This window comes from Oryza sativa, chromosome 1 (assembly GCF_034140825.1).
Source record: "Oryza sativa Japonica Group chromosome 1, ASM3414082v1".
In the NCBI taxonomy this organism is placed as follows: domain Eukaryota; kingdom Viridiplantae; phylum Streptophyta; class Magnoliopsida; order Poales; family Poaceae; genus Oryza; species Oryza sativa.
The window spans coordinates 29,753,580-29,779,568 of NC_089035.1; the positions used below are offsets into that span (position 1 = coordinate 29,753,580).

The 25,989-nt window shown below is 50.4% G+C and overlaps 4 protein-coding genes across 4 annotated transcripts; 2 read left to right on the top strand and 2 right to left on the bottom strand.

Annotated features, from left to right (window-relative positions):
* The first annotated feature begins 1,042 nt into the window (after positions 1 to 1,042).
* Positions 1,043 to 4,989, top strand: LOC4324247 (AP-1 complex subunit mu-2). Its single transcript, XM_015766630.3, has 11 exons — positions 1,043 to 1,413; positions 1,515 to 1,664; positions 1,752 to 1,814; positions 1,907 to 2,083; positions 2,163 to 2,266; positions 3,509 to 3,616; positions 3,703 to 3,799; positions 3,907 to 4,004; positions 4,085 to 4,226; positions 4,308 to 4,430; positions 4,528 to 4,989. The coding sequence occupies exons 1-11, from the start codon at positions 1,285 to 1,287 to the stop codon at positions 4,624 to 4,626; spliced, it is 1,290 nt and encodes a 429-aa protein (XP_015622116.1). The 5' UTR covers positions 1,043 to 1,284; the 3' UTR covers positions 4,627 to 4,989.
* Positions 4,990 to 6,162: 1,173 nt separating this feature from the next.
* LOC136355478 (uncharacterized) lies at positions 6,163 to 16,862 on the bottom strand. Its single transcript, XM_066308080.1, has 6 exons — positions 15,433 to 16,862; positions 15,033 to 15,327; positions 14,858 to 14,956; positions 14,571 to 14,786; positions 6,651 to 6,830; positions 6,163 to 6,543 (listed from the first exon to the last, which is right to left on the bottom strand). Exons 1-6 carry the CDS (start codon positions 15,498 to 15,500, stop codon positions 6,163 to 6,165), a joined length of 1,239 nt encoding a protein of 412 aa, XP_066164177.1. The 5' UTR covers positions 15,501 to 16,862.
* A 1,458-nt stretch (positions 16,863 to 18,320) lies between these two features.
* LOC4324248 (probable pectinesterase/pectinesterase inhibitor 61) lies at positions 18,321 to 19,615 on the bottom strand. Its single transcript, XM_015790120.3, has 2 exons — positions 19,306 to 19,615; positions 18,321 to 19,172 (listed from the first exon to the last, which is right to left on the bottom strand). Exons 1-2 carry the CDS (start codon positions 19,483 to 19,485, stop codon positions 18,741 to 18,743), a joined length of 612 nt encoding a protein of 203 aa, XP_015645606.1. The 5' UTR covers positions 19,486 to 19,615; the 3' UTR covers positions 18,321 to 18,740.
* A 3,858-nt stretch (positions 19,616 to 23,473) lies between these two features.
* On the top strand, positions 23,474 to 25,563 carry LOC4324249 (high-affinity nitrate transporter 2.3-like). The gene has a single exon (NM_001428078.1). It carries the CDS (start codon positions 23,696 to 23,698, stop codon positions 25,244 to 25,246), a length of 1,551 nt encoding a protein of 516 aa, NP_001415007.1. The 5' UTR covers positions 23,474 to 23,695; the 3' UTR covers positions 25,247 to 25,563.
* Positions 25,564 to 25,989: the final 426 nt, after the last annotated feature.

A 25,989-nucleotide genomic window follows, 5' to 3' on the forward strand; every position in this document is an offset into this window, starting at 1 on the left:
GAGTAACGATTTTTCATCCAAACTTTTGTACTTGCCCAATCCAATTTGTTTGATCGCTGCAATTCAGGTGGTGTTTGGATGCAGGGACTTAACTTTAGTCTCTATATTTAGACACTAATTTAGAGTATTAAATATAGACTACTTACAAAACTAATTACATAAATGATAGCGAAAGGGCCTGTAGCCTAGTGGTTACAAGAGCCTCAGTAGCACCTGAGGTCCTGGGTTCGACTCCCCGTGGGAGCGAATTTTCCAGGATTTAACGGCGTTGTGCTTTCAGTGGTAGGCGACGTACCCATCGACAGCGAGGCGCCTGTGGTGACTTCGTCAATCTCTCCAGGATTTGCCGGCCCAGTCTTCGAAGATGCTCGTAGGGGTAGGGTTTGCGTGCGCGTGCATTGTGAGTGTCTGCATTGTACTGTGCCTAATTAATCTATAATTAGAGGCGCCTGTGGTGACTTCGTCAATCTCTCCAGGATTTGCCGGCCCAGTCTTCGAAGATGCTCGTAGGGGTAGGGTTTGCGTGCGCGTGCATTGTGAGTGTCTGCATTGTACTGTGCCTAATTAATCTATAATTAGAGAATGTTTACTGTAGCATCACATAGGTTTTTTTAAGCCTAATTAATCTATAATTAGAGAATGTTTACTGTAGCATCACATAGGTTAATCATGGATTAATTAGGCTTAATAGAGACACATGATTAATTACGCTCAATAGAGACAATTTTTTTAAGCCTAATTAATCTATAATTAGATAATGTTTACTGTAGCATCACATAGGCTAATCATGGATTAATTAGGCTCAATAGATTCGTCTCGTGAATTAGTCCAAGATTATGGATGAGTTTTATTAATAGTATACGTTTAATATTTATAATTAGTGTCCAAAGATCTGATGTGATAGGGAAATTTAGTCCCATCTAAATATGTTCTCAATATTATGAGTTTCTGACAATCGGGTCCGAGAACCCAGAGAGACATACCTGGGACCCACCGTACAGTGGGACAGGAGAGAAAACCTCCCCGGATCCTGCCCCTCCTCACCGTCTCCACTCCCGATCTCCCCGCTCCCCGCGTCCCGTCTCCGATCCACCCAAACACCCGCACCGCCGCGCTACGCGAGCACGGCACCGCGGCGCGGCGCGACTCCGCAGGCGACAAGCCGAGGAGAATCCCGCGCCCGCCCGCCCGCATCACCGCCGGATGGCCGCCGGCCGTCGCCGGTAGGGCGATAGGCGGGTAGATCCAGATCCGGCGGGGCGGGATCATATACACCCCGCGCCGATGGCGGGCGCGGTGTCGGCGCTGTTCCTTCTGGACATCAAGGGCCGCGTCCTCGTCTGGCGCGACTACCGCGGCGACGTCTCCGCCCTCCAGGCTGAGCGCTTCTTCACCAAGCTCCTCGACAAGGAGGTAAGCGCTCGCGCATCCCGGCCTCTCTCTATCTCCTCGTCCTCGTAGGATCTATGTGGCTCGCCGGTGGCGTTGCGCGCTAAGCTGATGTGAACCAACAGGGCGACTCGGAGGCGCACTCGCCGGTGGTCTACGACGATGCCGGGGTCACCTACATGTTCATCCAGCACAACAACGTGTTCCTACTAACCGCCTCCCGCCAGAACTGCAACGCCGCCAGCATCCTCCTCTTCCTCCACCGCGTCGTTGATGTACGTATACCCACCCTGGATCCTGGGACGCAGATGACATGTTCAGCGTTCAGTTTGTTCACGAAGTTGGTTTGTGCATGAGTGCAGGTGTTCAAGCACTATTTCGAAGAGTTGGAGGAAGAGTCGCTGAGGGATAACTTTGTCGTTGTGGTAAGTAATGGTGCAAGCAGCTAAGCATCACTCTGGTTTGCTGCACAATCTACTGGATTTGACACAAGATGGTGTTTGATTTGTGCCTGCAGTATGAGTTGCTTGATGAAATGATGGATTTTGGGTACCCACAATACACGGAGGCGAAAATCTTAAGTGAATTCATTAAGACGGATGCGTACAGGATGGAGGTATCACAGAGGCCACCTATGGCAGTGACAAATGCCGTGTCATGGCGGAGTGAGGGTATTCGGTACAAGAAGAATGAAGTAAGATACAGGCTCACTCTGTTATTTTGGGTAGTTTTGTGATGGTGCTTTCCAAATTATCTAACCGATGTGTTTCCAGGTGTTCTTGGATGTTGTGGAGAGTGTTAACATTCTTGTTAACAGCAATGGGCAGATTGTGAGATCAGATGTTGTTGGGGCACTGAAGATGCGGACATATTTGAGGTGAGCCTACAATGTTATTGTGGAACTAGTAGTATGATATCTGGATCTGTAATTCAATAGGGATCACATTTATATGAGTGAACATTCAGGGTACCTTCAATCGGATCTCACCAATAGATGAAGTGTCCAACCTAATTGCCCATTTAGAAGACCATTTATCAGAAAATTGAACTGTTTAAGTGATGGCCTAAGCAAACTTTTTTACTTTCTTTATTTGTGAAGTAAACGCGTCATCTTACTTGCTGGTTCATATGCTCATTTTTCCTGTAATCATGCATTTAATATGTATTTGTATTCCAATTGTTCCATTCTTATGTGTGTCAAACTAAGTATTATACTACCGCTTCACTTCTGAAATTTCATGATTTTATCATGTAGCCATAGTGTTTCATTGACCTTTTGCCTTTGAAAGTTTTCAGGAAGTCTTATTCTAGAAACCTCTTCGTCTCTAACAGATTACTGCTTGTAGATTCTTCTGTTATGCAACTAGATCTATCATAAATCTTGGACAAAGAAATGAAAGCATGCTGAATGTCTTTTGAGCTAGATCAATTTCCATGCAATACTATCTGACGACTTTAGAATTGGTTCAAAGTTCAAACGTCAACTATTGTTATATGAATTTGATTTGCCAAGGCTATCACGTATTTGTATAAAGAACTGCTATTGCCACACATTAAATCATCAAGGAATTTGATCAAGGTAGAAATTCACTCTGTAAGCACTACCTGGGAGATGTGCCGCACCGTTTTTTTCTAATTTTTAAAATGTCTATGCATCTTTTATATCCCATATTCAGAAAGAATGGTGGTCTCTCATATGATCATAAAGTGACTTGCAGTTGAAAGATGGACATACAATTTATGACCTGGGAACATCGATACTGCATTTCAAGTGTTTGATGTTGGCCATACCCATCACAAAATGTTAGCAAATACCTCTAAATGTCAATTATAGCTTCGGAGCCTACAAATTAAGATTATTAGGATATAAGCAATGAGAGTGCTTTGCAGATTACCAGAATTTGGGAGTATTCCGTTTAATTTGTTTCAGATGTCTACCTTTTAGCAGACATTCTGAACTGATCATCTGATGATGCTCATGCGCCATGCTCCCCATCGAATTATGTTTTCCATCTATGTTTCAAAGTTCAAATTATTTGTGTTATGCTGTCACCCCAACCATTTATGTTTTCCTGCACATCTCTGACCCCCACTAATACTGAACAATATTGTGAATCAGTGGAATGCCTGAGTGCAAACTTGGATTGAACGATAGGGTTCTTTTGGAGGCTCAAGGCCGAGCTACTAAAGGAAAAGCAATAGATCTTGATGATATTAAATTTCACCAGTAAGTAAACAGTTTAGCATTTTTTTCAAGTCACTTTGACAATTTGAGCAGGGCCATATATGACCTCTCTCTTCTGTTATTACTAGGTGCGTGAGGTTGGCTAGATTTGAGAATGATAGAACTATATCCTTCATACCTCCTGACGGATCTTTCGATCTAATGACATACAGACTTAGCACCCAGGTTTTCTCTACTGCTTGTGATTTACAGCTATTGGATGCTTTAGATACCTGAAATGCACTGCCTTGCTCCGCTATTCTCATGCCTGTCTTTTTTTATATATCCTTAAGGTAAAACCACTTATCTGGGTGGAAGCACAAATTGAGAAACATTCAAGAAGCCGAATAGAACTTATGGTGAAAGCAAGAAGTCAGTTTAAGGAAAGGAGGTGAGCATTTTACAAGAGCAATGTTTGCTGTTACACTAATGCCTCTTGGAAGGTGACATATTTCCTATTTTCACCTGCAGCACAGCAACAAATGTTGAAATTGAAGTGCCTGTTCCTTCAGATGCTACGAACCCTAATATAAGAACTTCAATGGGCTCTGCTGCATATGCACCTGAGAGAGATGCAATGGTCTGGAAAGTAAAATCATTTCCTGGTGGCAAGGTAAGTTTCAAGCCAAGTCATCTTTGCCTTCTACTTCATGCTACCTAGAAGTGTGCTAATATATGTGAGTTTTTCTGTTAGGATTACATGTGCAGAGCTGAATTTAGTCTTCCAAGTATAACTGCAGAAGAAGCAGCTCCTGAAAAGAAGGCACCAATACGAGTGAAATTTGAGATACCATATTTCACTGTGTCGGGTATTCAGGTAATCAAATTACTATTGCAAATATGTACTTGATTGCTCTTATGGTACTTCTTTGCTATCTTCACTCAAAATGTATGCCATCTTGTATTTTCTGCAGGTTCGCTATCTGAAGATCATTGAAAAGAGTGGGTACCAGGCGCTTCCTTGGGTTAGATACATTACAATGGCTGGTGAATACGAACTGAGACTTATATGAGTTATCTCTGATATGGCTGCTCAAAGATTTTGATGCTAAATTTCAACTCCCAAGATACATGTTTGATGCTCGATATACAACATATAGTTGGCATTGGGACGTTGCCATGGAAGTCTTTGAAAAGCTCAACCATGCAAGGTTTTTCTGTCTCGTTGTTCATCTTGTTAGTGTTACTTTACCATGGTTACTGTAAGTTACCCATCAAGTATAGCTTTGAAAAAAACTTTTTTTTTGTTCACTTGTATCATTATTGATTTATTTTTGTGGGTGTCGAACTTTCCCCCTTTTGTACTACACAAAAATCTTGAGCTGAATTGGTATAAATGAAATACCTGGGCGGTGCTTTTGAAGTCCAGATTAAAACTGCTGAACCTGTAGAACTATTTTTAAGGCATGCTTTCTGTTGTGTACCTGCACAGTGACGGTTTCCTATAGCAGTGAGAATCAGCTATTCAGAGTTTCAGACCTTACAGGGTGTTGATCATCTTGTCAATGCTGTTTCCGTTCGTGATCCATTGTTGCCACATGCCAACATTCTTCTTTATATAATTATATTCCATGGCTTAGAACAAATTTCGTGTCGTTAAGGTTTGCTTTTTTGGTTTTTTGAGATGTTTATGACGTTCAATTTTGGTGATTCCAAGTCTTTCTGTACTAGCTAGACTAGCTGGGCCTTGTAAAGAACCCACTTTATCCAATGACACTATATTCCCACCTTCGCAGTAGATTGTTTCGACTCGTTCAGGTGTGTTTACAACCCAAACCCGTTTACCTTTCCATCACGACCTTTTTATAGAGGGATGATTTTTGTGGGATTGATTTTGGATCGTTTCCTAGTACTGCATGTAATCCGTTGAGGTAGTTCTGGCCTCTGGGTAGTTGACACCTCTGCGGCTCTGCCACATCGATCTTTGTCTAACGTTTTCTCAACATCTCAGTTTACTCCGCTGTGGTTTGCGTCGTCTCGCCGGCCTGGCCAAGCGAATCGAGGGATCGTCGCATGCGACTCCCTCGTGGCATCGTCGCGACCCTATCAATCGATAATTAAAGGAAAAAGTACATAAAAGGTCCCTCTCAACTTGTTATCATCGAGTTATTATAAAATCATCTCCGACTATAAAACTGGATATATGATATCCCTCAATTTATAAAACCGTTCACTTTAGTTTCTTTGGTGGTTTTGACTATAATTTTATGTAACATGGCGACTGAGTCAGCGTGAGCCCCCATATCAGTATGCCATGTCATCACCCTCTCTCTCCCTTCCCCCTCTCTCTCTCTCTCTCACTTTTCTCCTCTCTGCTGGCCGGCCGACGGGTGGGAGGAGGTCGCTGGGGCGAGGCGGGAGAGGAGGAGGTCCGACGGCCGGCGACGCGGCGGTGGGTGACGAGGTGGCGGCTGCGACGCGGGAGCAGGCCGCTGCGCCTGGGTCGGATGTTCGAGGAGAAGACGGGCGGCAGCTGGAGGAGACTGGAGGCGCACGGCGCGGCCGGTGGCCAACGGACGCCCGCCGCCATCGCCGCGACCACTGGACGCTCACACTGACATGGAAGCGGTCCCCGAGGTCACCGGCGTGGACCCCGGCGACGACGAGGTGAGCGAGGATGCGCGGGGTGGTGGGGGCGGAGCCGTGTGTGGAGAGGCGACGGAGGCGGCGGGCGACAGTCGACGTCGACCATATGGAGGCGGAGGCGCGCTGTGCCGCTCCTGGATCTCGGCCACCACGCCGAGCACCTCGTTGCGGCCATCTGGATCGCGTGCTGCAGGAGTCGTGGAGTTCTTGTGGAGGCTGTCAACGACGGAGGTGCGGGTGCGGTTGGTGGAGGTGGCGCGCCGGTAGCCTCCTTCTGCGGCGGCTGCGCCGCCGCCGCTGCCATGGCCGGGGCGGGGCTTCCCTCTTCCGCGCCAGTGGCCCCTCTGATGCCTCGTTGTGAGCTAGCCTATGGGGCCCAACCTCTTTTGTCGCCGCCTCGTGCCATGCCGCCGCTGCCACCCTTTCCCTTCCCCTCCTCCGCCTCCCCCACCTCGCCGGCGATGACGACCATCTCCTCTTTGCCGGTGCCGATGCCCATCTCCTCTGCGCTGCCGCCGACGCCCTCCTCCACGGCGCCGTCAGTTGCTGCCGCCCGCGCCCTTTGCTGCGCCCTGGGCCTCCCCGCCGCGGCGCCGCTGTCCCCACCGCTCCGTCCGGTGTCATGTGAATACTAGGATGGCATGTGGGTCCCACATGGACCCATCATTTTTTTTTATTTTCTAGTGTAACTGGTACATGGGCCCCACTATTTTTATTTTTTTTCGACTTGAATTACCACGTAAGCGTCACGTCAATACCCATGGAATAAAGGCCTAGTCAAAGAAGCCACGTAGACGCCACGTCACCCAAATCCAAAGACAATACCACCGAAGGACCTAGTTTGCACTGGTTTTGTAAGTTGGGGGATAAGTTGTATCCGGTTTTGTAGTTCAAGGATGATTTTGTAATTGGGTGACAAGATGAGTGACCTTCGATGTATTTTTCCATAATTAAATACTTAAGGGTGAGTTTGAGGAGAAGGAGATACGCAAAACGAGGTGAGCAATTAGTGCATGATTAATTGAGCATTAACTATTTTAAATTTCAAAAATAGATTAATATGATTTTTTAAATCAACTTTTCCTATAGAAAATTTTTGAAAAAAACACCGTTTAGTAGTTTGGGAAGCGTGCGCGCGGAAAACGAGGTGTTTTCTCACCAGCCTTAGTATGTACTGTATTGGACCAATAATATTTTTTCTAGGTCAGCCACTGCATGCGGGCTTGACGGAGCTCGTGGCTCCTCACCGGGAGACCGCACAGGCCCCCCTTTGCCGGTTCGGCCGGGGGCTTAGGGTGAAATCTCAAGCTCTCTCGGTATGTGGAAAGATCGCCAGCTAGGAAGAAACGCGAGACACGGGCGATGTATACAGGTTCGGGCCGCTGGGAAGCGTAATACCCTACTCCTGTGTTTTGGTGGATTTGTGTATGAACAAGTAATAAAGTGTCAACCAGCCCCCAATCGCTCTGGGATCGGATCTGGAGAAGGCCTTGTGTCCAAAAGTCCCCCCCTATCTAAGTGGGCAAGGTCCTCCTTTTATATCTCAAGGGGATACCACATGCCCCTCTCCCTCTCCAAACTGGACTGTTCTTCTCTTCATAAATGGACGGAGATCGGTACGGTTGCTCTCCGGGTGCCCTTCTGACGGGACGGCCCATATCTACCCCCACTTCCGCCGGAAACAGGTGCGACGTGGGATTATGGCTGTCTGTTGATGACGCGACCAGTGTCAGACCGGTCACAGATCAGTCATCCTTGTCCACCACGTGTCAGCTTAGCAACGTGCATGTTTGCCCTTCTTCATGTAGCATCTTGCCTGTAATGGTTGGGATGAAGCCTGGTATAAATCTAACCAGGGCTAACGTGCCATCTCTAAGAGATTACACGCTAGCTCCGGCTTGAGACGAGTGCCTAGAGGCTTTCGTCTTGACGGGATGGGGCAAGGCGTGCGTCAGACCGCCAGTCGCCACCTAACCCGTGATCTGACCGGTCTGTGACTGGTCACAGACCGGATAAAGGAACGCGCTGCACTACGCTGCATGCAGCGTGACACGTTCGACCAGACCGCAATAAATGTGGTTAGGTGAGGCTTACCGTGTTCACCCAACCCATTCACGTGGCGCTAACTCCACAAGGGGTCGGGGCGCCTCGGCCCTCGGGGCCGGGGCAGGAGTCACCCGACCCCCCCTCGGGGAAATCAGGAGGAGGGCGGACACCTCACCCTCGGGCCCGACGTCCCCGAAGGTGCCAGGCCACGTGGGCGATTGTGTCTGCCTCAAGCCTCTGGTCACGATACTCCCGGTCCCATATCACCGACAGTAGCCCCCGGCGTTATGCCAGGGCGATCGCCCTTCTCAAGGGAAGCGGTCGGGCGTGACGCCACTCCTAAAGCCTGGTGACAGGTGGGACCGGTCTCCATGGTTGGGCAGAAACCCAACGGTCTCAAACCATGCACATCGGTAATGGTGACTTGGCTGTCCATAATGGGCGGTCTCTTCGAGACTGCCACATTACTTGAGCGGCGTACGAATCTGGGTGAGCCGATTTGCTTCGCCTGGAGATATGGTAACGTCGCTTCGGTCGGCGAGCGTAATTAACGCGCGCACGATACGATCTATCTCGACTGCCACAACCGCATATCCACCTCATGCGCCGCAAGCGGGCGAATGGGATTAGTGGAAGCGTGGGCACGAGAAACGAGGGAGCGAGATAGTGAGAAACGAGGGAGCGAGATAGTGGGCGCGAGAAACGAGGAGCCAGGCACAGCGATGGCAAGGGTATAAAGACACCGAGGAAAGGATTTGCTCCCTTCCTTTCGCCATTATTCCCCTTGCCTTCGCTGCTTGAGCCCTAACTCTTTCTCTGCTGCGCCTTTCCTTCGCCACACGCGCTCGTTCTCAATCATCCCTTCCTCCGGCGCCATGGCACGGGGTTCCGCTCTGCTCGACGGAAGCGTACTTCCGCCTTCTCGCATCGTGAGCGAGAGGCATGCCGGGCTGCCGCGCCGCTTTATGCCGGAATCTGCCACCGGCCGGGAGATAGTGATGCTGGGCGAGGGACGCCCGGCACCAGACTACCCGGGGCGGTCCGTCTTCTTCCTCCCCTTCGCAATGGCAGGGCTGGTTCCGCCATTTTCTTCTTTCTTTATGGATGTTCTGGATTTCTACGATCTCCAGATGGCGCACCTCACCCCCAATGCAGTGATGACATTGGCCATCTTCGCGCACCTATGCGAGATGTTCATTGGGGTGCGCCCATCTCTTCGGCTGTTCCGGTGGTTCTTCACCGTGCAGTCGGTGTCGCCGCCGTCGGTGGTTGGTGGCTGCTACTTCCAGCCGCGGGGGCCGGTGTTGAACCGCTACATCCCCTGCGCCCTCCGCAAGAAGTGGGACGACTGGAAGAGCGACTGGTTCTACACCCCCCTCGCCAACGAAGCGCGCCTCCGACTTCCAAGTCAGCCCCCGGCGCAGGTCTCCAGCTGGCGGGCACCGGTAGATCTGGGGGATGACTATGACGCCGTCCTCGACCGCCTGGCGGGCCTGCGATCCCAGGGGCTCACAGGGGCCATGGTGTACGGCGACTACCTCCGTCGCCGGATTGCGCCGCTCCAACGGCGCGCCCGGGGCGCCTGGGAGTACACCGGGTCCGAAGACTACATGCGGACCCACCAGGGAGTCAGATGGGATTGGGCTCCCGAGGACTTCAAGATCGTGGTCCAACGGGTGCTGAATCTCAGCTCCGTGGAGGCGTCTCTCATTCCTCAAGGAATCCTCCCCCTCTGCAGCGATCCCGACCGCGCCTCCATTCTGACCATTATGATGGGGGTCGGGGCCTCAGAGGAGGAAACTCCTAAGGGCCACGACGGCGCGGGCGAGAGCCGCCGGGGGGAACAATCTACCCCAGGAGGGGGTCGTGCTTCTGGGCCCCGCGCCGGGGGCTCGGGGAGCAGCCGCCCTGCCGACGCCCAGGGGAAGAGGAAGCTGGGAGGAACACCTCCCCCATCTCCTCCCCGAGGGGGCGGGGCGGTGCGTGCCAGCAGTCGGCACCCGGAGGGGGCCGCGCCGACATCGCAGCCCGAGGGGGAGCGCAAGAAGAAGCGGCTCCGCAAGATGGGGGAGACGGAACCATCCCGGGGAAACCTGATTTCCCCTCCAAGGTGGTCATTTAACCGACCCCCTCGCAGGTTCGTCCCACTCTCATTGCGACCGTCTTTCTTTTATCCCAAAAGCAAGTTTTCTCTTACCCATCTTGTTCGTCTTCTGGTTTTTTCTTTTGCTTCAACGATGTCCCGTCACGTTCCTCCCGCCATCCCAAGTCCGGCCAGTCCGAGGCCGAAGATCCGGCGGCCGCAGAGGAACGGAGGCGAGAATCTGACCGGCGAGAGGCCGCAGATCGCCTTCGGGAAGCTGAAGAGGCCGCCCGGGAGGCCGCTCGGGCTCGCCATGCAGAGGATACCGCTCGGGAAGAGGCCGCCCGGGCTCGCCAAGCCGAAGAGGCTGCTAAGGAGGAGGCCGCCCGGGCTCGTCAGGCTGAGGCGATGGCGTCTTCCGAGGCAGCTCACGACAAAGCTGCGGGCGCGTCGCTTGGGCCCACTCCCTCGGGCGACGCTCAGGCGACAGCCTCCAGGGCGGCTCGCGACGAGGCCGCGGGCGGATCGCCTGGGATCGGATCTGGAGAAGGCCTTGTGTCCAAAAGTCCCCCCCTATCTAAGTGGGCAAGGTCCTCCTTTTATATCTCAAGGGCATACCACATGCCCCTTTCTCAGAAGGGCACCCGGAGAGCAACCGTACCGATCTCCGTCCATTTATGAAGAGAAGAACAGTCCAGTTTGGAGAGGGAGGCTGGCGATCTTTCCACATACCGAGAGAGCTTGAGATTTCACCCTAAGCCCCCGGCCGAACCGGCAAAGGGGGGCCTGTGCGGTCTCCCGGTGAGGAGCCACGAGCTCCGTCATCTGGCGCGCCAGGTAGGGGGAAACGCGAGACACGGGCGATGTATACAGGTTCGGGCCGCTGGGAAGCGTAATACCCTACTCCTGTGTTTTGGTGGATTTGTGTATGAACAAGTAATAAAGTGTCAACCAGCCCCCAATCGCTCTGGGATCGGATCTGGAGAAGGCCTTGTGTCCAAAAGTCCCCCCCTATCTAAGTGGGCAAGGTCCTCCTTTTATATCTCAAGGGGATACCACATGCCCCTCTCCCTCTCCAAACTGGACTGTTCTTCTCTTCATAAATGGACGGAGATCGGTACGGTTGCTCTCCGGGTGCCCTTCTGACGGGACGGCCCATATCTACCCCCACTTCCGCCGGAAACAGGTGCGACGTGGGATTATGGCTGTCTGTTGATGACGCGACCAGTGTCAGACCGGTCACAGATCAGTCATCCTTGTCCACCACGTGTCAGCTTAGCAACGTGCATGTTTGCCCTTCTTCATGTAGCATCTTGCCTGTAATGGTTGGGATGAAGCCTGGTATAAATCTAACCAGGGCTAACGTGCCATCTCTAAGAGATTACACGCTAGCTCCGGCTTGAGACGAGTGCCTAGAGGCTTTCGTCTTGACGGGATGGGGCAAGGCGTGCGTCAGACCGCCAGTCGCCACCTAACCCGTGATCTGACCGGTCTGTGACTGGTCACAGACCGGATAAAGGAACGCGCTGCACTACGCTGCATGCAGCGTGACACGTTCGACCAGACCGCAATAAATGTGGTTAGGTGAGGCTTACCGTGCTCACCCAACCCATTCACATGGCGCTAACTCCACAAGGGGTCGGGGCGCCTCGGCCCTCGGGGCCGGGGCAGGAGTCACCCGACCCCCCCTCGGGGAAATCAGGAGGAGGGCGGACACCTCACCCTCGGGCCCGACGTCCCCGAAGGTGCCAGGCCACGTGGGCGATTGTGTCTGCCTCAAGCCTCTGGTCACGATACTCCCGGTCCCATATCACCGACAGGGCTCGTAAGTCGTAATGCCTACCTTTGTCAGCCCTGCTCAGCCCCTGCACCTAATTACGATCGGCCCATATATGTTGGGTCAGAACGGGAGCGTGGTGTATGTTAGGCTTATTTATACTCGGAATAGGTTCACTTTAGATTTCTCATTTGACATGGAGTTTCCGTTTCTAAATTGAAATACTAGATATAACCTATTCCTTAACTAACAAAACCGGATTACTGAAGGTCCCATGAAAGCAGTATTCCTTATTTTGTCTAACGTGGCGAGTTGATCGTAGTCAACAACGCTAAGTCGACGTGGGACCTACATGGAACTCGCGTGTTATGGCCCTTATCTCCCCCCCTCCGCTCTGTTCCCATCTCACCAGGGCGGTAGGCGGTGAGGAGGATGGCGGCGAGCGGTGAGAAGGTCGGTGGCTGGCGGCTGGCGGTGAGGACAACGGCCGGCGGGAAGAAGCTAGCTCAGCCATTTCATCCCCCAACCCGCGCCAAAGCCAGTGCTGACTCGACGGCCGGATCCACTCGGCTGCAAGCTGCTGCTGCTTCGGGCTCTAGGAACGGCTGCTGGTGCAGGGTTAGTCACACAACGTCCGTCACGAGCAGGTACGACACGCGACGATGAGATCGCTGTGGAGGAACTAGCTCGACGGCGAGACCATTTTACTCCCTCACGACAACGGCTCGCCCTTTTTACCCATCATTTCCTTCTCATTGGCATCAGGTGGGGATTAGGGAGCAGCTCGGCGTCGGCAACGAATTCCTATGATGCCACCACCCCCTCAAGCTCGGCTGCAACCGGCAATATCCTTCCAGAGAAATACTCTACCCCTCACCGCCTGTTCGCATCAGCGCCTCCTCCTCGCGCCCCTTGCCACCCAAACGCCTCCCTCCTTGCTGATGCGCTCTACTCGGTGGGCCGTCGGTTGAGCTTGGCCCAGCACTTGAGTGGGAGGATAATGCGTTGGGGTCGACTTCGATATCCCTCGTTGGCACCCTCCACCTCCTGTTGTCGTCCCCTGACCGCCTCTTGCATCTACGCCTCTAGGTGTTGGGCAACGCTGTGCTCGCTGGGAAGCACCATCGCACCGTTGTCTAGGAAGCGTAGGGCCACAGCGGAGAGGAAGGAGACACGAGGAAGCGGTCGTCGCGAGAGCGTGCTGCTACGGGCGGAGCACGACGCAGAGGAAGGCCGTGGAAAGCGGCTGCATGGCGCCACACGAGCTGAAAATTTTACATTTTGGTCCTTTTTGAAAACTTATTTTACAACTAGACCCCTGAAAAAACTTAAACCGGAAATGGTCCTTTTTGGGACGCCAGAGTGGCTGGCGCCGTACCCCAACATGGCGGCGCCAGCCACACTGGCGTCGTGCCTGTGCCACCGTGGCAATAGGGCTGTCGTGGAGGTGCTGACTAGGCCGAAAGGGGCGCCAGCCAGAGTGGCGCCGCCCCTCATACCACGGCGCCAGCATGGCTGGCACGCCCCTCCTCTGCGGGCCCCACCAACTTTCTCCTCCCCCTCAAAATTTTCGCTTCTGCCTCCAGGCAACGGCTGGCGCCCCCCCCCCCAGACCGCGGCGCCAGGGTGGCTGGTGCCCCCCTCCTCCTCCCATCGAAGCCCTTCTGCCTCCGGACCTCGGCTGGCGCCGCCCTCATGGACCACGGCGCCAGGGTAGTTGGCGCCGCCCTCCCCCCAGCCCGAAACCCTTCTGCCTCGCGGCACTGGCTGGCGCCGCCCTCCCCAACCGCGGCGCTAGGGTGGTTGGCGCCGCCCTCTGCCTCCCTGCAAATTGAAGATCCATATTGCACAAATGTACCAATTCACAGTTCGCAATTCAAATCACAATTCACAAATTCGTACGGACTAAAACAAGTTCCAATTGCACAAATCACAATGCCAAAAGTCCATCACATAGTCCTCACATAGTCCATCACATATTCCACACATCAAACAATGCCAAAAGTCCATCACATATTCCACACATCAAACAATGCCAAAAGTCCATCCTATATTCCACACATGAAACAATGTCAAAAGTCCATCACATAGTCCTCACATAGTCCATCACATTTTATATCACATAGTGCACCACATATGTCATACTACCAATAAATAGATTAACTTCATACAAATCACTTCTTCCGTTGGCGTCGAATAGCTTGCGAGCCCGGAGTGTACCTACATTTGAAAATCCAATGTTTAAAACATTTTAAAAACAAAATGAGGGAAATCAAATAACATTTGAGAATGGTAAGCTCATTTTACCTCTTTTTCGCTGCCCGAGTGGATCGCAAGTTGTATTGCGTGGGTTGCGTCCCCTGAGGCGCGTCGGGAAGCTGCGACATGTCTATCTCCTCAGCGTCTGGTGCGACGTAGTCCTCATCCTCGTCGTCGTCGTCGTCATCGTCATCGCTAGGTGGAGCCGGCGCCTTCCCCTTTCCCCTCCCTTGCGGAATGCGTGACGACGACGAGCCACCAACTTCTTCACGCTCTTCTGTCCTGATGGAGTGTCGAGCGGTACTTGGACGCGCGGAGTGAGGTAGTGGTGGTGGTAGTCTCCGCGGTTGGTACACGTCGTCCAATCCAACCGACTTGCAACCTAATCTTGCTGCAAGTTTCCGGCACCTTTGACGAACTTTCTGCATTTCAAAAAAAAAAAGAAGTTTGTTAGGCATAACTCAAGTAATGCAAAGTGCTAAATAAATTTTACCTCTAAAACATTGCGGAGTGTGTTCTCCGTGTCCTCACCACCCCTCGGAGCTTGGAGGGCATGCCCCATTTCATTCACACTCCTGAGGAGCTCTCTCGACTGAAAGCGTGAGAAGATATATGTTAGGGTCTAGGGTGCAAATGGAAATAACTTTGACAAATGCAAGAAAACTTACGACTCTGTCTCTAAGTGGGGCGTGCTCCATTTGATATCCAACTCTAGTCCGGATATCATAGGGATTCCGTCCCTCATCGAAGTCGCGGTCATCCTCTATGTCGGCTTCCGTCCAAGTAGGGCGGAGGAACAATCTATATGTCCTATGCAGCCAACGAAGGTACTCTGAGAAAAGATGATTTTGGTGTATAGTCTCGATGTACCTGTCGTTCCTTTCGGCTGTCCTCCATTCATCAATGTATCTATTATGCTCTAGCCCCCAGTCTTTCACCTTCTTTGTTCTCACCCTGTCATACCTAGACAAGTAGAAGGTGATGAAACAATAGTGAGCATCGACAAGGGTTAAATGGTACAAAATTGAACATTGACAATGAAAGCAAACAAAGATAAGAAATATTTACTTGTGTAATTCAACTCCAGTTGAGATGTCCTCAACCGGCCAGTCTTGTTTCTTCCCGAACTGTCGCATGACACGGTGCGGAAGGTGGTACTCAACTGCCCAGAAACAAATCAGAGCTGTCCGGCTTCCTCCCAAACACCTTCTCAAACGCACGACATTCCTCTAATGCTAACTTGTCATTATTAGTAAGTGGAGGGAATGGACGGTCATCATCAGAGTCTTCAGCAAATTCAATATCATATTGCTCAACACTTGCCTCCTCGTCAACATCATTTCTATTGACTTCTACTGAGACAGAATCGTGACCACCACTCAATTCGACATCAAAGTAATCATCTGGATTCACATATTGGCCTGCTACTTCTGTCGGGTATTCAGGGTTGACTCCGTACGATGACCAATGAACACTCGCCGACAAATGTTCACTTAGATCAAGCCCCTCTTGTACTAACTCCCTTTTCATCTCCCTCGCTGCATCCACATCATCACTACCGCAATGTCTCTTTGATGGTCCTGCCTCCCATAAATCATTTCCAAGCAAAGGTCTCTTCTTCTCTCCTTCCCCCTCCAAGTCTTCTCGTACCAACTCAGTCTTACTTGCACCCCCTCCACGACGAGAATAATATGTCACAAAATTCTTCTCAACGTAATGATAAGAAGGAGATTTGTTTAGATCCAAATTTTCTACGGTACGAACTAACTTTGATGCTAACACCTCTAGAGATCTAAACTGAGACTCTTTTACCAAATCAAAGTAAACTTCCCATTCCAACTGACCTATCACATTTAATATATACTTATGCCCTTGACCAACATCGTATCTCCCATAAAAACGAATCTCCACATTATCCTCGGTCCATCCAAGAACTTCTTTCACTCGTGACCTTAGTTCATCTAGAGTTGGGTAGGTGGGAAACAAAATGGTCTTCAATGACATATCCTCAAACTCAACATGTGCACCAACATAAGGTTCCACCACTCTACCACCGTAGTAAACACGAACAAGTCTATCCATCTACACCAAAAAATCAAATGTAACTTTGCAACAAAAATTAAATCTTCATTCCTAAACGTAGTCCAAACCGACATATTATAACCAATGCATAACTTAAATTGTCCCAAAGCTACTACTCCAAAAAAATATTTAATCCACCTACAACTATCAACAAGTTTACTAGTGCATTACACATCGAAATATTACAAATACTCCGTCATACAACCCAACCTAGTTCTAGTTAACTATAATCAATTTATATAATGCAACCAAAATTTTCTCACATTCATATAATTAATGGTTAAAAGTTTAACCTATAGACTATAGCATCAAGTCCATCAAATTAAAATTACTTTCATGCCTCAACCATAATTTTTCATCCATCCATCCAACCAAACCATCCAAAAATTAACATTACCACATATATGGTTAAAAAAATCGTGACACCAATAAGTACATTGCAAACATGTAGCACTACAACAAGCCAATCCTAAGAACAAATGCTAAAAATCACAAATTTGGGTAAAAAAGGGGTTCTAGGGTTACCCACCGATCTACAAATTCAACCACTAAAAACAAAAAAAAAGAGGGGTGAATGAAAGAGTCTACCTTTCTCTTCGATTTCCACAAAAAATCTCGCGAAAAACGAGTTCAAATGGAGTGGATTTGAGGTGGGGAGGTGAGGGGGAGAGCTGCTGCTGCTCAGCTCGGGCTGGTGCTTGGGCGAAAATGGGAGTGGGGAGGAGATAGGTGGTGGGGCCCACGGGGTTTAAGGGGTCGGCCCACAGAGGAGGGGCGCGCCAGCCATGCTGGCGCCGTGGTAGGAGGGGCAGCGCCAGTGTGGCTGGCGCCCCCATTCTGCCCAGTCAGCACCTCTACGACAGCCCTAGTGCCACGGTGGCACGGGCACGGCGCCAGTGTGGCTGGCGCCGCCATGTTGGGGTACAGCGCCAGCCACTCTGGCGCCCAAAAAGGACCATTTCCGGTTTAAGTTTTCCCAGGGGTCTATTTGTAAAATAAGTTTTTAAAAAGGACCAAAATGTAAAAATTTCAGCCACACGAGGGGCTAATGAAGAACTTGACAGGAGGAGCTAGCCAACGTATGGGAGGAAAGACGGCGACCGCGCCGCCACCTGCCACCCTGCCGTTGATGCCTCCTCCCATCATCTCTCCCCATGCCACTTCCTACCGCTCTCTGCCACTGGTACCTCTGCGCGCACAGGGCAAAGGTGGATGTTGGCCACCCAGGCTAAAGCCGATGACTAGGGGGCAATGGTAGCTTGCCTCTGACTCCTCCCACACAGTTCACCTCCAATGCTTCTTCGAAACGATCAAACGAATACGAGCGACACATCGGCCGACGTTACATCCTCGCCTTCCTCCCCACCCACGCCCGGTCTTCGCGTGGGAGATAGAAAGGAGAGTAGAACCCACTGACATGTGGGTCCTACTACTTTTTTATTTTTATTTATTCCTGACACATGAGCTTAAATATTTTGTTTCAACTTTTTTTTTTTAGTCTTCCTTCTAGTGACTCGTCAAGGCATATTAGACAACAACTAATTCAAACTAGTCATGTAGGCGTCACGTCAGCAAAAATTGCCATTCAAATCCTATGAGAATTATTTTTATACTGGTTTTGATAGTTGGGAGACATGTTATATTTAGTATTGTGGTTTATGGTCGTGATTCAAACTCCGCGTAAAGACGAGACCTGGACTGAACTTATTCTTTTATGCTAGGCCGTCGGTGTGGTCCGTATCGATGACTGTACAGCCTGTTTTTATTGGGCCGGAACATGATGGTGACAGAAGTGCGGCCCATTATGGTATATCATCAGGTTCAATAATTAACTCCATCAGAGAGAGAAGCTCAGAGCTCATTGCAAGTACAAATGTCGATGAAGAAAAAAAAACATTTGTATGTAGTAACTTGTATTTAATAAGGAAGTACATTATATATACCTTTCTGGGCGATCAACCTCCCATGCACTGATGCACAAATATATCCCGGACTCAACTACAACACTTTTTCTTTCTTTTTGCTAATCTCCAAGACCAAGACGCCTATATATGCCGCTGCGAGAAATATTGATAAAAACATACGCACTGCATGCTCTCCCCATTCTCCCCATGACCAGTGTACATACAGACACCATGTACGCTAGTACACACGTATACGTACATGAAAAGGCAGAGTGTGCGCAGTACATGCAGTACGTGTCGTTGTAGCCTTGCACGCTCGCCTGCAGCCAGAAGCAGCCTACAAACCTAGCGCGGCCGGCCGGCGCGGCACGTGTGCGTCCACGCCATCGATCAGTTTTCTTTGATGGTGGCAGCCAGGTCGAGGCAGTTGCTGACGAGGCGGTTGACGTGGCGCTGCGCCCCGGGTATGGGCGACGTGAGGTCCGGGAACTCGTCGAAGGCTTCCCCGCAGTCGGTGGAGAAGGTGGAGGCGGACGACAGCTCGGTCATCAGGTCGTCGTGGCTGCCGCCGCTCTTGATCGTGTCGCGCGCCTTCTGCAGCGCGTCGGCCAGCGACGAGTAGGCGCCCTTGCACGTGTCGAGCGTCGACGACATGCTCGTGCCTTCGGCCTTCACCGCGCGCGACTTCATCACGTCGGCCAGCCGCTTCTCCGCCATCATGGCCTTGGACTCCGCCACCCGCAACGCCGCGTCCAGCAGCTGCTGCGGCGTCATCACCCCCGGCAGCGTCGTCAGCGTGCCGCACAGCGCCTTGTAGTGCACCTGCATCATATGTCATGCCAATGCACGCACGCATATATAAATGGCATGCGGGTTAATTTCGATGCGTCGTGCGTACCTATGTCGGTGTAGTGTGTGTAGTAGTGCTCACTGGTCGATCCTTAATTAGCTATACCTCTTGGCATATGGCGGCATTGCCGCCGAGCCCGATCAGGCGACGGCTGGGCTTGGCGGCGGTTCTGATGACGACGTGGTACGGGCCGGTGTGGACAGGACGGGCATCGACGACGCCGGAGCTTGTGGACGCCGCCAAGACGACGGCGGACAGGATCAGGGCGGCGAGGTGTCGGAACATTGGTCGTCGGTCGTGGAATGAAAAAGGATAATACGTGATCCAAATAAGAGAGATGTAGAAAGTAGCTACCGAAAAGAAAAATACAAAAAACAAGTTCCTTTGGTGTCTGAGAAGGAAACAGATCAAATGGTGGTGGTAAAAGAAGACGTACGGGACTTGACGGCCGTCGATCCAAAAATGGCGTAAATTTTTGCGGTTTGGTCGTGGATGGCTAGCCATGATCGTAGGGATCTCTACGGCCTTAAAATGGCCTCGGCGTGTTTAGTGGTGTGCTAAGCATTACAGTTTTCTCCTAAAAAAGTTATGTCCCTAATTAATTTCGGTATTATCTTGTTTATTTATGTGCTACGGACAAATGGCTACCGGAGAATGAACAGGTAGCACTGTAGCGCAGACATTTGCGAGAAGTATGTCCCCACTACATCCAAACTCAATCCAATTAACCATCGACCAATTTAACCAAGGCAATGCAAACTTTTGTTTAGCTCAAAATTGATCCTGACTATCACTGCGCATTCAAAGTTTGATGAGGAGATTACAGGCGTACATGTGCTACTTAAGTAAGTAAACAGCCACCTATATATATTTAAGATATCGAAGTTACAGGAACCAGCAAGCCAGAGGCGCCCATTGGATACCCAAGTAAACTCAAGCCAAGCCATGAATCAATAATATCAAATCTAAGTCGTCTCAACCGATGGCTGGTAGTTCAATAGTGCAGAAACGGTATCTTGAATCTTTGTTGGTCAGAGCAAGCTGGGACAGCATGAGATCGCAGGCTAAACTAATCACAATACGTCATTTTTATCTTAACTAATCACCATGACTTAATGATGATGCAACAGAGAGCTAGTGATTGGTGAGAGGAGCTCTAGCTGCGGCTGGGATATCCGAGTTGCCACATTCACCTGCTGGGGTCACCGCTAAGCTGGAGTTGAAGGACACGGCCATCCCTATCAGGTCAATAAAGTAACTGCCAATTGGATGCCAACCTACGGCGAGGTTGACAATTTGGGGGATAGCAAGTTGGCATCTTGCTTAGCAAGTTCATACGAGCTGCAGGAAATGTCCGGCCGGAACCAATAATTTCAGTCCAATGTATACTAGTCACGAAACGTAACTGAAGGGATATCCGTCTTATCTGCAATTCTTGCACAAATCCTAATCATATCAGCGTGAAATGTTGAAACTAGTAGTCTACTAGTACAAGATGCATATACTGGCCCGGATATTGAATCGATCGCCCCTGACATCCATGTCCTTCATCTTCATGAATGATCTAATTGTCAGGTTTTCAAATTTCAGAAAATCCCTTGCATCGTCTGTGTTCCGTACAAACCATGGATCCGGATGTGCTCTAAATATATAAGTACCCCAAATGTATCTCACATTTAACTATGCAGAGACTTTTGGTAGCAGCAAAAAGCCGAGGAGATGACGCGAGATACCAAAGTCAGAGGAAGAATCTTGCAACGATCTGCGGAACAGCCGCAGTCCGCGGAGGGGTTGCACAAGCATCTGTATATTATAATGGTGGTTATTGTTAGTTGCTACACGTACAGAAGATTAAAAGAGCCACATGATATCGTGTTTTGTGGGATCAACTTGTTTCCCAGCCTTTAGCTCAAGAGCTTCCGACCAAAGTTTATTACAGTAATTCAGCTTTCAAGCTGAGACGTCACACATATATCCAGAGCAAACTCCATTGCTCAAGTCAATGCCATCCACATCCAGAGAATGCAAACTTTATAGGCCGTCACAAGAATTTTGGTTAACTTGGTAACCCGGAATTTAAGTTTGGGCTTTTTGGTAGATGTCCACTAATTAACAGTGATTGAGCAAGGGTTCCAAAAAAGAAAAAGAAAAAGAAAACACTAGCTGGGGTTAGCTCTTACATTTCGATCCTCTTGCTAGCTACTTACTATACATCTTATGCTTCGTGTCTATATCTTCACCATTTTATAGAGTGCACAAGTTTTGACATGTTATCGTGTCGCTCTGTTGCCAGGAATTGCTTGGGGCCAGGCCGGCCGGCCAGCTCAAGGAAACTTTTCGTCCAAATTGAAATGTTCATACTTATTCAAAAATGAATTTGTCTCAAAATAAATATGCATATGTATCTTCAATTTGTCATCAACTCTGATGAAATTAATCTTGCCCTTTTCAGAGCATGAGAAGCCATGGTTAAGGTAGGGGAAAAACATTTCGCAAGTGTACAAATGCAGCGTTCAATTTCTGGTTATTTTCATCACCTACTTGTCTGGTTGCACCTTGGTACCTACTAGCATAATCATAAGTAGTTTTGAAAGCTAAATTCTGAATGTTTCTAGTTGTTGGCCGTTTCTTCCAACCACAAACGTTGTTTCCTATCCGTACTAAAGCAGGATCTCCAGCCATTACAGAGGAATATTTTTCGCGTGGAACAAATTCCTGAGGAATATTAGTTATTCTGTTCTCTCTTCCAAATCATATGATTGTGTCCTTTGGCTGCGCAATCCTAGCTGAGGTATGTGCATGATGCCACACTTTCAGCCTCATCTTTTCGCTTATACTTATATTTATAAGCCAAAATTAAAATTTTCAACTTTAAATTTAAAGTTGATTTGGAGTTTTTTCATCGAAGTTTATTTTTCAGTCTTTACTTTTAGATCATTAAAAACACATATGTAAAAATTTTATCTACAAATTATTTTTCGTTTGCAAATATACCGTGAGATTTGATGCTTTCAAATGCAGTAATATATTGGCATGCAAATCGTTTGCGATCGTGATGTCCTTCTCCTTCCACTTGCACAACTGATCCCTTTTTTAACATGTCCTATGCATGCGCAAAGCTGTTTTCTAGCAAACCAGCGGCTATAACTGGTTGACATTCAGAAAAACAAGGACAAGTAGTACACTGTATCCTATTTTTTATAAAAAAAAATACTGAGCAGTACTCCCTATGTAAAAAAAATCAACTTTTGCAGTTTAAATTTTGTAAAAAAAAACCAACTTCTACCATCCCACCTACTCTCAACACATAAAACGAGAAGTTTTATTTCTTAAATACCTTTTACTTACTTATCACCGTTACTACTTTTTCAATAATAATAAGGATTTTGATTATTTTTACTTCTCACTCAAATTATCTTGAGATGTTAGGAGTGTTCTTTTTATGGGATGGAGGAAGTAGGCAACTAGGCATACTGTTAATATAGATATGAAAAGATACAGGCCGTTCACTGCACTAGGCATACAAGAACACATAAAACAGCTCGTCTCAAAGTATAATTGTGTTAAACGTGAGCTGATCTCACCGTTCCAAAATTAAAATGACCACAAAGTCACCAACATGTTAGTGTTGCATAGTTTAGTTATCCGTACAGTACTCGCCAATCAGAGGTTATCATGTCGTAGCACTATTGTCAACTAGACTGGAGAAGGAGAAGAGCTAACGGCAAGTACTATAGTTATTTAAGCACAATCTCCTAGATGCCATCTAATTTTAAATGATGATGTGGAGAAGAGAGTAGATGAGAGAGAGGATGAGCCATCCCTCATACAAGGGACAACCTCTTTACAAACTTTAAGGAGGAAGGAGAAAAGAGTGAGGTTGATTGGATGAGAGTGAATAAAATAAATATTTATGTTGCATTGAGACTATTATATGAGCTGTCCTTAATAAATTAGTTGATGATATGGACAATATTAGATGTGATAGTCATCTCTGCCATAAAACTTGCCATAATAGTTGGAGACTTGGTGGCATTCCGGGGGAACCCAATCCAAATCCGCGACGAATTCCTCTCCGCCAATACAGTATTCGTGTGTGCCGAGGAGGGAGGCAGTTCCACAGGCCAAGGAACTTACGTGACCTCCAAAGTCAGAGGTCGGAATCTCCCTTCGTTCCAGCCATGGCCCACCACCCTTGCGGCTTGGTGACCCTACTGCGCCGCCAAGTCACCCGCTCGCCAACAAAAACCCGCGACGCGAGCGCGGAGACGGCAGCGCCGGCCTCCCACCGGTCGCGTAAGATCACGCCCGAAATCTTTATTCATTTTCTCTCCACCGGTTGCCCTCTCGCCGCACCCAACCATCGCGCCACGCCGCGCCGCGCTGCCGGAGCCGCGCTTTCCGCTATGCTATAAGAGCTGACGCGCAGGGCACAGCGGATGTACGTACACACAGTCACTAGCTAAGCTGCTAGCCTTGCTACCACGTGTTGGAGATGGAGGCTAAGCCGGTGGCGATGGAGGTGGAGGGGGTCGAGGCGGCGGGGGGCAAGCCGCGGTTCAGGATGCCGGTGGACTCCGACCTCAAGGCGACGGAGTTCTGGCTCTTCTCCTTCGCGAGGCCACACATGGCCTCCTTCCACATGGCGTGGTTCTCCTTCTTCTGCTGCTTCGTGTCCACGTTCGCCGCGCCGCCGCTGCTGCCGCTCATCCGCGACACCCTCGGGCTCACGGCCACGGACATCGGCAACGCCGGGATCGCGTCCGTGTCGGGCGCCGTGTTCGCGCGTCTGGCCATGGGCACGGCGTGCGACCTGGTCGGGCCCAGGCTGGCCTCCGCGTCTCTGATCCTCCTCACCACACCGGCGGTGTACTGCTCCTCCATCATCCAGTCCCCGTCGGGGTACCTCCTCGTGCGCTTCTTCACGGGCATCTCGCTGGCGTCGTTCGTGTCGGCGCAGTTCTGGATGAGCTCCATGTTCTCGGCCCCCAAAGTGGGGCTGGCCAACGGCGTGGCCGGCGGCTGGGGCAACCTCGGCGGCGGCGCCGTCCAGCTGCTCATGCCGCTCGTGTACGAGGCCATCCACAAGATCGGTAGCACGCCGTTCACGGCGTGGCGCATCGCCTTCTTCATCCCGGGCCTGATGCAGACGTTCTCGGCCATCGCCGTGCTGGCGTTCGGGCAGGACATGCCCGGCGGCAACTACGGGAAGCTCCACAAGACTGGCGACATGCACAAGGACAGCTTCGGCAACGTGCTGCGCCACGCCCTCACCAACTACCGCGGCTGGATCCTGGCGCTCACCTACGGCTACAGCTTCGGCGTCGAGCTCACCATCGACAACGTCGTGCACCAGTACTTCTACGACCGCTTCGACGTCAACCTCCAGACCGCCGGGCTCATCGCCGCCAGCTTCGGGATGGCCAACATCATCTCCCGCCCCGGCGGCGGGCTACTCTCCGACTGGCTCTCCAGCCGGTACGGCATGCGCGGCAGGCTGTGGGGGCTGTGGACTGTGCAGACCATCGGCGGCGTCCTCTGCGTGGTGCTCGGAATCGTCGACTTCTCCTTCGCCGCGTCCGTCGCCGTGATGGTGCTCTTCTCCTTCTTCGTCCAGGCCGCGTGCGGGCTCACCTTCGGCATCGTGCCGTTCGTGTCGCGGAGGTCGCTGGGGCTCATCTCCGGGATGACCGGCGGCGGGGGCAACGTGGGCGCCGTGCTGACGCAGTACATCTTCTTCCACGGCACAAAGTACAAGACGGAGACCGGGATCAAGTACATGGGGCTCATGATCATCGCGTGCACGCTGCCCGTCATGCTCATCTACTTCCCGCAGTGGGGCGGCATGCTCGTAGGCCCGAGGAAGGGGGCCACGGCGGAGGAGTACTACAGCCGGGAGTGGTCGGATCACGAGCGCGAGAAGGGTTTCAACGCGGCCAGCGTGCGGTTCGCGGAGAACAGCGTGCGCGAGGGCGGGAGGTCGTCGGCGAATGGCGGACAGCCCAGGCACACCGTCCCCGTCGACGCGTCGCCGGCCGGGGTGTGAAGAATGCCACGGACAATAAGGTCGCGGTTGTAGTACAACTGTACAAATTGATGGTACGTGTCGTTTGACCGCGCGCGCGCACAGTGTGGGTCGTGGCCTCGTGGGCTTAGTGGAGTACAGTGAGGGGTGTACGTGTGTCGTGGCGCGCGCGGTCACCTCGGTGGCCTTGGGATTGGGGGGGCACTATACGCTAGTACTCCAGATATATACGGGTTTGATTTACTTCTGTGGATCGGCGCTTGTTGGTGGTTTGCTCCCTGTGGTTTTTGTGATGGTAATCATACTCATACTCAAACAGTCAAAACTTTTTGATGTGATATGTTGGTATCAGTGTTTCTATTGCTAAAGTCGTTGATTCGCTGGGAACAGTGGCTCGAAATGTGAAAGTGCTCCGGCTTTATGAGCTGCAGATTCTTTCGAAGTCTGAAGAACAGTGTCAAGCTTCAGCTTTTGTTCGGTCAAAATAGGACTATCATTATACCAAATTAAAGTATTGGACAAAACGTCATCTAAATGACCATTAGAGAGGCATTTGATTTAGTTGAGTAGTATAAAATAACTAGCGCGACTTCATTCTCGCGGCATAGTTGAGGTGATATTTTGGCGACGGACAATCCCCCTCCTCACACTCGACGTACATAGCATGCCCTACTCAGTAGTCAGTCAACACCCTGCAACTGTTGTCGCTCAAAAAACCGCGTACAAAATTTGAATATCTATGAAATCCATGGTAAAGTTTGAAT